The following is a 12,522-nucleotide window of genomic DNA, read 5'->3' on the forward strand; positions in this document are numbered from 1 at the left end:
GTTATCGCCATTATATGCACCTAGATACAAAGATGGGGGAAAACTTATTAATTGAAAAGACAGTGTGAAGCAAAAAATTAAAACACACACACACACACACACACACACACACACACACTGCTTTTTAGACTTAGAGAATATAGGCTCAAATCCTGACCATGATTATAGATATGTGGCATATACCAAGGTAAAAATTCTGCCATTCTACACATACACCAGATGGATGTGGAGATTCAGGTCCTGTTTGAGTATACTTGGTGAACTTTGACTCTATCCAGTCAAGGTATCAGTTTTTGTTTTGGGCATATAAAGGATTACAAATTACTTTTCCAAAGAAATATATGATTTCCGGGCATAATAATGTTTACATGGAACAGCCTTTCCACAAAACTCTTAAGGAACCAAGGAGAAAGTGTCTTCAGAAAGAAGCAGCCCATTTCCTGCTACATTGCCTAGTTATCCCAGAGCATCCCATACAAAATTCCTCAGATAATCTATTTTTTTTTAAGAAGAGAGAGAGAAAAAACAAAAGAGAATTAATTGTAGAGGAGAAAGTGGAAGAATATGCTTAGATGTGGTTAGGTCATTCCAGTAAATGACAAAAAAATTCCAGTTAATTAAATATATTTCCTAGCCCTTAGAATTTGTAAGATGAATTACAGAAAAAATAACATTATATAGCCAAGCACTGGGAACTCGCTTCAATATATGTGAATCTCATTTAATTCTTACAACACTGCAATGTAGATGTTTCCCATCTTGGTCAGGAGATGAGAAAACCAAAGGCCAGAAAGTCAAGACTTTCAAACCCAGATCTCCTGAATTCATCACTAAGTCACTTATTGTTTACGACAGATCTTCTGCTCTAGTCTCAAGTGAATAAGTCCTAACAAGACTATACTTGGAAGATGTTGTAAAGGCATTTCTCTGACTTGACTTGGCTTGGAAGGAAAGGAATTCTATTTTTTTTTCTGCTCCTCTCACAATAGTCTCAATGGAATTCTGTGATCTTTTAATTTGCCCCTGGCATGAAGGTTCGGTGCATAATCATCAAGTCTCACCTCCCTTTGTTTCTCAAGGATTATGAGACATTCAAAAAAAAAAAAAAGTGCTTTGGAAGACCTAGCATGCCACCTGGCTTACATGTTTTTAAGTTAAAATGTCACCTCTTCAAACCTTAAGAATAGATAAACTGAAATGTCCTTCATTTGAGACATTTTTTTTTTCTGAATTTCTGAAGCTCAGATTGCAATTCCAACCCTAGGGTTTAAGAAAACAATGGGGCAAAATTTACTTTGTGAAGAATGTGATTTGTGGTTTTTGGCAAAATTAAATAAAATGGCCTAATGGTTCTAATCTTTTTGTCCTTTCCTTTGTCCCCCACCCCTTATGATTTTAGGGTATATATCTTATTTTTGAAGCTATTTTATGTATTCATTTAATCATGTAATATTTTTTTCTAAACTCTATGTTAATATTTTTACTTTCATCTTGTCTGTGTTAGTTGACACTAGAATGCTCAATGTTGAGTTCCCCTTCACTGATGCTGCCCTAACACAGATTTCTTACAATATCCTACCTGAGAAAGGAATTTAGTTTCAGTCCAGGACTATCTGTGACTTTGCTGAAAGAAGTTTAGATAGTAAAGGTCTTGTGATAGCCACATTAATTCCAACGAATGTTAAAATAAGTTTGTTTCAAGCGCCAACTCAAATCCCACCTAGAAAGATTCCTAGAGTCATAAACCACTACCACACTGCCCACTGTCTCACCATTCATAAGTAATTACTCTCTTCTCTGGGTTACCATCACATATAACTCATCCCTCTCTAGTAGCCATTTCTTATGTCCTTTGCCTGGAATCAGTTCTTCATATATGTGTTTACCTCTCCCATTACATTGGCAACCTCTAAGGTCGGGAATGGTGGGTTGTCTTCTCTTCCTCCAAACCTACCAGGATCTTCAACACTTTGCTGAACTCTCCAGGTTTTCTGCAATGTTAGAATAAATGGGGAGTCAGATCTGCTCTCAGAGAAGCTTATGGAAAGTTTGTTGAAAAAGAATTTAGGCATTGGATACAAAAAGTTATGCTTGGAAAGAAAAGTTGAAATTCTTTTTTAAAATTTATTTTTTATTTTTTAATTGATTTTATTTTTAAATAAATGACAGCAAAATGCATTACAATTCTTATTATGCATGCAGAGTATAATTTTTCAGGTGTTTCATAGCTATCATTTTTGTGAGGAAGGGGAATCATAATGCCAAAAGAACATAAATTTTAAGTACTTGATGCTATCTAACAGATGGTTTTTTGTCTTTTTTTTTTTTTTTACAATTTTCCTATCTAGTAAGATTAGAATTTTCATCTGTAAATGAGGAATTTTGATTCTGATTAGAAAATTACAGTCATAGAGATAGGAAAACATTAAATTTGCTACCATTTTTTTCAGTCTATTTTGAAACACTATTAGACACAGATACCATACCAATACAGATTTTGATTAAGATATAGATATAGGTGGAGGGCATTTCCAAAGAGCAGAAAAACTTGTTTCAAGAAATGCATGCTTCACAGGGAGGCAGAGGTGTGGAGGGTGTTGTACTCCAGGCTCACTAGGAGAACCACCAAGATAAAATGATGTCTTCATCAGCAATGGAAACTCAAAATTACTGCCATCATTTGAGAGGTCTTCTTGATTTTCAGAATCAAAATATAGAATCAGTTTATATTACATAATGAAGTTAGGTAATATAATTATCTGAATTTAAGTAATTACCGTGGCATTTCAAGAGAAATTTGCTGAGTCATAGTTCTATTCTTTCTTTACTAAACCCCATTGCCATTCTGAGGGGAATACCAGCACTCGATCTGCACCTCCCAGGTTTTTTCATATCATGGTTCCTGTGGAAAATGATGGTATTCATTCAGCACACAGGAGTAAATGAATGAAGCTTCTCCTGATCAAAGGTGACCACACAGGGGTTCTGGAAACCTCTGGCCCCTCCTAACCCTTCCAGATATGGTATCCCTGGAACTCACTTGAAGCATACTGTGTCTTAGCTTGCCAGATGAGAATCTTTGAACTGGAGAATTGTTTTCTATGGTTACTCAGAATAATTATATTGTATGTAAAGTACTCATCCGGAGTTTATTACTTTATCATTTAACCAAAATATAGGGAGCATCAGTTTTATGCAAGCACACTGTTGTAGATGCCGGGGATCCCATAATGAGTTACATCTTATACTATAGGCATCTGGGAGACAAACTCAAGATCTTGACATGCCTTCTGTCTTTACTTTGTATGTAACTCGCAAGTGGTAAGCCAGAGTGCCTTCTATTTGCAATGTGGAGTTATGTCTACTGAAACATAGAACAGATATAGTGTGATCTAACACAAGTGTTCTCTACTGGACAGGGAATTAGGAGGCATGTATTCTAACCCTCAATCTACACCAGTTGTATTTGCTATCTTTGTCTCATTTTCTTGAGTCTGGAATTAAAACTCATGGTTTTCAAACTGTGCAATGCAAATCCTCCAGGCTGCACCCTTTCACACTCTCCAGCCCAAAATGAGTTTGACTTCCTTTAGATGTGCTTCCTTGACAAACTGTTTCTTTAAGCAAAAGCTTCAGAGGGAGTCATGAGGAGAGTTATAAACTCCTGGACTACATCAATCTTAAAGAACACTTTTTAAGATCTAATATTTTCTAACTCTCCCTCTTTTTCTCTGTTTCTTTTTATCCAAAGACCAAAATTATATCTAAAACATGAGATGTTACCCCTTGTTATTCCAAGATACTATTTCACAATACTATTTTTTTACCTTTAAAAAAAACCCTGAATATAGGACCACCTTTTAGTTTTATGAAATAAGAATTTAGCATATCTAAATGACAACAATTACTTTAGAGTCTTCTGAATTTCAGATACTATGTTTCCTCATTGAAAATACTCAACATTGGTCACATATATACTTCTGTAATATATTAATTATAGTAATAGTCCTATCTTCTTTATCATCTCACTAGTAGTTTATGTTTATGTTGCCTATATGCTTCATTTATATTCATATGATTCTTCCAGTTCTTCTGCCTGTGAATTAGGAAAGTTATTTATACAACATCCAAGGATAGAAAAGCTACAACCAGATTGTATCTCTAATTTAAAAACAGTTGCATTTGCGAGTTTTGTGTTCAAGGTTTGTTTGTGATCTTCTTTTTATTTTTTCCTTAAATTTTTGTGTTTTTTTTTCTCGCAAATGCATCGCCATCATTTCAGAAAAGTTGTGCCTTTTAACGACTAATTTCTTGCTTCTTCTCTGCTACTCTTAAATCATTTCATTTTAACCATACCTTCACTGGAATAACTGCCTAAAACATTTTCTGTAAAAAAAAAAAAAAAAAATTCAAACAGTGCCTGTTACAAAAAGAATGAAATCTAGATTCTTTATTTAGCTTAGGCAATAGGACCTCACACAGCTGATTACCAATTTCTTACTATGTAGGCTCTGGGCAAGGATGGTTACTGTTGTGGATGATGTGATGACATAGTATGCTGCCTAGATACTACTTTTTTTTTTTTTAAGGGGGGTTACCAGATTTTGAACTCAGGGCACTCAACCACTGAGCAACATCCCCAGCCCTTTTTTATATTTTATTTAGAGACAGGGTCTCACTGAGTTGCTTAGTACCTCGTTTTTGCTGAGGCTGGCTTTGAACTTGCAATCCTCCTGCCTCAGCCCCTTGAGCTGCTGGATTACAAGAATGTGCCACTACACCCAGCTCCAGATGCTTCTTCATGAGACTGTCATTCTCCCAGCTGCCGGCAGCATTGACAGGTTTCATTCATAGCTGGGTCCCTCCATGAGAATTATCCCCAATTGAAGGGAACCACATCACCCAACATCACACTTCCTTGTTGGAAATAACCTGTATGTTCTGATTGGTAGATGCAGGGATATAAAAGCCCTACCCTCTAGCTCCATTGAATGACATTTCTTCCTGGCAATCCCAGCTGTCAAGTTCTTTCCTCTCCACCCAGGTTCTTCTGTACTTTCCCACAGATAGTGATTACAAGGACACTCCTCAATAACTTCTGTACAGAAATCTCTGTTTCAGAATCTACACAACTTCCGAATCTGGTTTCATGGGGAAGGGAACCTAGAGGTGCCATAGGAGAAGCACCATAAAATCAGAGGAGAAAGTGACTTGTTTTATTTGTAATATAACAGAAGGAGAAATAGGAAAGTTTTGTTTTTGGTTTTGGTTTTTCTTTTTTTTTTTTTTTTTTAAGAAGAGATGACATTTGAGCTTCATGTTTGAGGAATGAAAAGACATTCTCTAGGCAAAGGAAATGAGCTAGTCTTAGCTTATAGAAGAATTTTGTTTATTAAAAATGTGCCAAACAGCTCAATGTGGCAGCTGGAAAGTGGAGTCCATAAGGGAAGGGCTCAATGAAGGTCACAAAGCCCTCTGCTGATTTTGAAGGTTCTTAAGCTGGAGTGTGTACAGTTTCATCTCAACTTCCCATCTATCAAACATGGCACCCTGTTCCACATACAAGATTGATTTGAATAGACATATGTAAGAGATATCTCCTTTCTAATTATTCTATTAAAGTTTTTCCATTTTCTTCAAAGCTGTTTTTATTAACCATTCCAACTTAGAAAAGTAAATATATATATATATATATATATATATATATATAGTGTAACTTTTTTTGTCTGTCTAGAAAACAACCATGTATAAGAAGGTGTTCTTTGTGGTGCTAGAAATTCTATCATTAGCAATTTCTAAAATTATTAGTGGAAACACATTGTCAAGGTAACATAGTCCAGGTTTCTGACAGATAACCCCCATCCCCCAACCTCTGTTAAGGAATTATGTAGTTGTTTCTAGTACATCTCTGATAATGGAAACATTTACTGTTTTCCTGTGTTGTTAATACTAATAAATAACAGCAATAAAATTGCAGAGTTGGAATTGATCATCATTTTACCATTGAGAAAACTAAGCTCTAGAGAAAAGAATTTTATACCCAAGAGATCATACTAGTGTATGTGGACAAAGTCAGGACAATTCATGTTTTTCATCTACCAGCTCTCTTCCTTTGTGTGGGAACCTCATGAATTTGTCAGACCCCTCTCTGAATTATTGGAAGTCAGGGTACCACTGATGTATTGGAATTATTGGACACTAGGATACCACTCCCCCCTACAGTTCATGAGCTCCATGACTCAGATCCAGCTGATCGGCTCTCCAGGTGTGTTTGCTCACCTGTGAGATGGCAGCATGGACCGTAGGAACTCTTGTGCTTTTCTTCCTGACACCATGAGAGATTCTACCTTTTCTCTCAGAAAAGTTGCCTAAGGGTACTTACTAATGGGTAGCTGGAGACTGAAAAAGAGAAACAGAGGAGAGGAAGGTGGCTAATGAAGGTTAGTGTATGATCATTTACTAGCCCAATCTGTGTGATTACTGTTTTTCTAGAACTTTCATTTTCTGATATGGGGGAACTTTTGTGATAGGCAGATTTTAGGTATATTTTGCACTTATTTTCCTATGTAGCATAAATGTTCAGATTACCTGTGCTTTGAGCAGAGCTTCTATAGGCCATAAAGTTTTTCCTTAGAAACCATTAAGCCTTATATATTGCCACTGGTTTTGAGTAAATGAGTAATTGCAGCCAAGCCTCAATGTAAACAAAAACATATTCTGATCAAGCATTTTCTGGTTTGTTCAACTCCACTATAGAGCTAGATTTAAAAAAAAAAAAAAAAAAAACACAGAGAAGCAAAACAAACACAAGCCCTGGGAAGACAATTTCTAGCCACATTAGCTCAGATCTCCAGTACAGAAAAGAAACAGAACCCTCCTTCTCCAGACCATCATCAGCTCCAGACTCTCATCCTATGCTCTTCTGCTATTTTAATTTCACCACTTCAAAATGGGGAAAAAAATAGGTTAATAGTTTCCATGAGTTTAGACTGTGGCCAGAGGCGTACCAAGCAATTTCAGAAGCTCGGGCAACCGCAGCTCTGACGGGAGGATGATGATGGATTTACCAATTCATCTTGGGATAGATCCCAGAGCTAGGAGAGTGGGGGCAGCACTGTGCTGCCAGGGTGGAGTGAAACAATATTCCTCCATTCATTCTTTCTGCACATGTTCTTCCTGACTTATCTTAATTCCAGGCAGTGATACTCTGTGTGCAATATGGGACAGATAAATATTTTTAAGACATAGTCTCTTTCCTTTCATGAAATTGCAGTCTAGTAGAAGATGTAGACATGTGCACAAATGTGTTTTAAAAGTTCACACAGTAAGTATGGAAGCAAAATGGATAAAGTATTCAGGAAAGGAAGAGAAAGAATCAGTTCATTCCAAGTAGGGCCTTCGAGGAAGCCCTCTGACCTGTAGGTATCAGGACACTAATGACCTTCATACAGTCATGTCTTGCCTCACAGTCATTTAAAGATTCTTATGGTAAGAGGGCAGTTCCTCAATTTCCACATCCCATCCGGTTCTGCATGTTTCTAATGGTATCCACACCCTATGTATATTCCAGATTCCATTGATTCAGTCCAGATAGTTCCATTGGAATAAAAAATATTACATGTGAATCGACTAATTGGTGAAAGCACAGGATTCTGGGAGGAGATGGAAAGTTAACAGTTGATCTTCTGAGTGCTGACTCACTAAATGGGATGTTTTAAAGGTGGTGTGTATTTTTAAACCTCAGCATATTTTTAAAGCCGGATTAATTGAATTTGTTAATTCCCACCCACTACTTTCAACATTTCTATCTTGAGTTCATGAATCTTAAACTTGGAGATGGGGTGTGAATTAAAGTCTTAAGTGACTGGAAGCCTCATTGCTCTGATTTGGGTTTTGTAGCCAGTATGACTGTCTCATTCATCAGACAGACCACTCTCTAAAAAGTAAGGAGCCTTGATATACCCCTTGCAAGTCTTTGATAATGAACCACATTTTAGAAGTAACAGTAAAGCATTTTGCAGGTGGAGTGCCTGTGTATTATGGTTCCATGATCTAGCTACAACCATGGGCCACCTCTAGCCCATCACCTGTTTTTGTAAATAAACTTTTGCTGGAACATAACCATGCTCCCTTGTCTAGTTGCTTTTGAACAACAAAATTCTGTTGTTATGACAAAACCAGAAATATTTAGTTCACAAAAAAGTTTGCTATCCCCCTTGCTGTAGTGGAATAAGGTAAGATTCAGAAAGCCTGTGGTCTAAATGTGGATCTGCTGCCCACTACCTGGATGACCTTAGAAAAGTCACTGATCCATCTGATTGTGTTTTCTTCTCTCTGTAATAAAGATGCACTCTGCCTTTCTCCAAATATAATGATAAGCAAGTGAGCCAGTATGTTTTTAAAAAAACTCATATAGAGCTCTCTCAGCCCCACCCTAACATCAGTATCTTTGCCTCCTCAGAATACTCTGGAGCAGTGCAACGTGTGTTCCAAGCCCATCATGGAGAGGATTCTCCGTGCCACCGGGAAGGCCTATCATCCTCACTGCTTCACCTGTGTGATGTGCCACCGCAGCTTGGATGGCATCCCATTCACCGTGGATGCTGGCGGACTCATTCACTGCATTGAGGACTTCCACAAGTAGGCACTCCACTCCCCCCCACCCACCCAATCTGCCAGTCCTCTATTCCTACTTCCCGCCATCTGGGCTGCACATTCTTCTCTCTCAGAGCTGTAGACTCTCAGGATTTAGTGAGACCTGTAAGGAGCATAGTTCCTCACCCCCTCATCTAATGAAAGAATGAATATCAGGTAATCTGTGTGACCAGCCATTCAGGCCTCTGTTTCAAGGCTTCTCTGGGGCCTGTCCATGGTGTCTTTATGTGGCTCTAGTTGTGGAAAACGTAGACTCTACCACAAAGTGTACGTATTAGAAAGAGGCAAGATCCTGGCCTAACAAGAACAAGTGGTGTGACGTTGGGCAAATTACTTCTCTGAGATCTTCAATTTGGTCTGTAGATGAAACCTTAGAAAAGCCTCTCAACTGTGAGAGCATCTACACCCCGACCACTGTACAGATGGGAGGTTATTGTGGCCAGACACAGAGGACAGGCATCCCCCTCACTAATGCAAGCCTCTCACATATGATACCCAGAGGCAACTTCATGCCACTGCCAGCATGTTGGTGGCTTTTCCTAACCTCTTCCCCAACCAAGATCTTCTCTTCCTAGGATGTTTTCATGATGAAATTGATCAGTGCCATATTGTGTGGCCTTTTGAGGAGGGTTAGAAAGTGGAACCTCAAGATCACGGCCGCTAAGTTATGGGCCTGGAAAAAATAAGTCCCCCTTCCTCTTTTGTCTCATTGATAGGTCGCTCTTTCCTCTACGATAGCTGGGGTTTCTGAGAAAATCATACCATTTTGTATTTTCCTGACATTTATTTGGCCAGTTTGTTAGGGGGTTAATTGACCTGCGTTCCATGTCTTTGAGGTCCTTATGAAAGCTCTTGCTGCCTCTTGCTGATGGAAGATATGGACTTTTTTCATACTTGGCTCTGAAGATCTGGGCATGGCCTTGCAGAGGACTGGTGAGGCTGTCCGAGAGACAGGCTCGCGCTACTCACCACTGGGTGTCTGTCTTATGGCCTTCAAATATTCAGTCTTGTGGGTTCATTTTCACCACTGTTGATTGTCAACAGCCAGGAGGTACTTTCCACAAGCAGTTTGGGGACCTTTGCCTCATATTTTAAAAATAAGTTTCCTGACTACTTTCCAAGTAGCAGAGAAAGTGAAAACCTCATGAAAAGATATAAGGCTGAATGAATTAAAAAGAAAAGAAGAAGAACCCAGAGGCAGAAATTCTCAACCTGAATTAGACAAGGAAGGGCTTGCTTCTAAAGGGCAGTCACAGCATAAAAATTGTACTTCACGTTATTGATATTTTTAGCTCGTAATTACACATGGAAAAAAAAAAACCTGCATCTATTTAAGGGAAGTGAAAAGATACCAATGGGGAGTGTATTTCTGTCACTGTTTCATTCCTTTCTTAGACTTACCCTAATCCAAGAAAGACTGATAGATATAATCAGAGCACACATGTTTCTGTTGCTGGAAAAGACTGATGTATTACACCCCTCAATTAAAACAGGAAATCAATTCTGACAAATGTAAGTTTATATCTATGCCATTTATCTTTCATTTCCAGTGGTGGGGAGCATAATTAGAGACTTGCGACTGGTGGCGTAAGTGGGTGGGTCTGAAAGCTTCAGAAAAGCAGACTTGATCAGCTAAAGAAAACTGAAACCCCAGCTATCCCCCCTCTGCACGAGTTAGTATATTAAAATATAAATTCTTTCTTTATATAATATTGTCTGAATAATTGCAGGTTTGTATGGGGGGAGTGGAGTCTTTTTGATATTTTCCCCATTTACAAGAGGAAAAACTAGAGAACATTTTCCAAAACACTTTCTTCTGAGCCTTGAAAATACTAGAGCATAAAGCAGCTAGAAGTCTCCAGCACCAGGTTGGCACTGCGAGGCCAAGGAGAGGTGGACCAGGGACATAGTTACTTCCTTCAGAGAGATTTGGGCCGGGGGAGGGGGGAGTATTTTTGATCCTTCTAATGGATCTCCCTTTGTGGACTTTTAGAAAACATTTCAATTCAGTTCAACTTGTACTTGCAGAGAACTCTCTGTGTGCCAAGTACTGTGCTAAGTGCTGAAGGAAAGAGTTACGAGGGAGAAATTGCACAGACATACACAGAAAGAAGTCCCTGTGGGCCAGGAGCTTGCCAAGAGGAGGGCAGAGTGTGCATACATAACAGTACTGCAGGGCAGAAAGGCAGCGCCATGAGACAAACACAGGGAGACAGAAGACAGGGAGTGGCTCTGGTACCAGCAGGCTTCAGGGAAGCAGAATTTGAAGAGTGAATTCAGCAGGAAGCAAGGAAATTCCTGACAGGGAATGCAGGGGATGTCTACTGGCAAGGCCTCAAAAGCGGTATCTCAGAAGCTTGTCATTCAAAGTGCAGAATCTTGAGGCCTTGCTAATGGGCGCACTCTATATAACCATCTCTGGTCAAAGTTGGCTTATGTCCCCATCCCTTTGGGCATAAACTCTTTCACAAGTGTCAATTCAGATACAACTGTGAACTCAGTTCCCTGGCAGACCAACTTAACTCACACCAACACACACACACACACACATACACACACACACACACACACACACACACACACACACACACACACACTTTCCCATTTCACCTACATGGCCATTCTTACAGCCCAAATCCAATTACCATTAATTCTAAGAAGAGTTCTCTGATCTCACCCCTCCTATCCCCACGTTGGAATTCATACCTTCCTCTCTGTATCTGGATAAGTTTCCGAATTCTGCACAAGATAGTACCTACCACTGCCTGATTTGTAGCGAAACATACATATATATATCAAGTTTTACAGCACCCACCTTAAATTATTTTTGAAATGAGTTAGATTACACACACACACACACACACACACACACACACACACAGTTATGGTTTGGATGTGAGGTATCCCCCAGAAATTCACATGTGAGACAATGCAAGAAAGTTTGAAGAAGAAATGATTGGGTTATATCCCTGAATTGGTAGAGTGTGACTGGAAGAGGTGGGAATTGGGGCATGGCTTTGGGTATATATTTGTATCTGGAGAGTGGACTTTGTCTCTCTGCTTATTGACCACCATGATGTGAGCTGCTTCCATCTGCCACAAACTCCACCATGATGTTCAGCCTCACCTTGAGCCCTGAGGAATGGAGCCAGCCTTCTGTGGACTAAGACCCCTGAACCATAAGCTCTCAAATAAACTCTTCCTCTACCACTGTCGTTCTGTACAGATCCTTTTAGGCACAGCAGCAAAAAAACTAAGACACACACACATACATATACATACACATACACCCATATTAACAGAACAAATATAGGAATATATAGGACTCCCTCTCAGGGTGCTAGGATCCTCCCTCCTTTTTTTTTTCTATATTTCCAGCATCAGTGCAGTGAGGAAACCCAGAAAACAGACTCAAGTGCATTGAGGCTTTGTTCCACTCTGTTTGCTCTCTTAGTAGGGATATCACACTGACCCATTTGTTTGTTTAATCAGCATCCACTTGTTGATAGCCAGAAATATGTTGAATATGAGAAATGATCATTGCTGTCTTAACTGTAGAGTAGAAATGATAAAAGGACTATCTCATAATGTTACTGTCAATAGAAAGTAATATTAAGTAGATGAAGTACGTAACAGAATGTGGCATGTGATGAGCATTCGATGAATGGCAGCTACAATCATCAAAAGGGTTCTCATCAAGTTTATTTTTATTATTATGGTTATTGTTCACTCAGTGAACTTAGCCTTGAGAGACACCACCAGGAATTTTGAGCTCTTCTAAAATTGCCAGCCCAGGAAGTTTGTGGAGTATCTCCTCTCTCTTCACTTTGTTATTGCCCATCATGGAAATGAGGCCAAATGGTAGAA

The 12,522-nt window shown here is 39.0% G+C and overlaps 1 protein-coding gene across 12 annotated transcripts in view; it reads left to right on the forward strand.

The window, feature by feature from the left end:
- Lpp (LIM domain containing preferred translocation partner in lipoma) overlaps positions 1–12,522 on the forward strand; it is a 644,616-nt gene that overhangs the window by 613,457 nt on the left and 18,637 nt on the right. For all 12 annotated transcript variants that reach the window (XM_078043842.1, XM_078043841.1, XM_078043843.1 and 9 more), the window contains one exon: positions 8,462–8,640. In XM_078043842.1, the coding sequence (XP_077899968.1) occupies positions 8,462–8,640 (179 nt within the window). The remainder of the gene's footprint in view (positions 1–8,461; positions 8,641–12,522) is intronic.

This window comes from Ictidomys tridecemlineatus, chromosome 3 (genome assembly GCF_052094955.1).
Source record: "Ictidomys tridecemlineatus isolate mIctTri1 chromosome 3, mIctTri1.hap1, whole genome shotgun sequence".
NCBI classification, from domain to species: Eukaryota; Metazoa; Chordata; class Mammalia; order Rodentia; family Sciuridae; genus Ictidomys; species Ictidomys tridecemlineatus.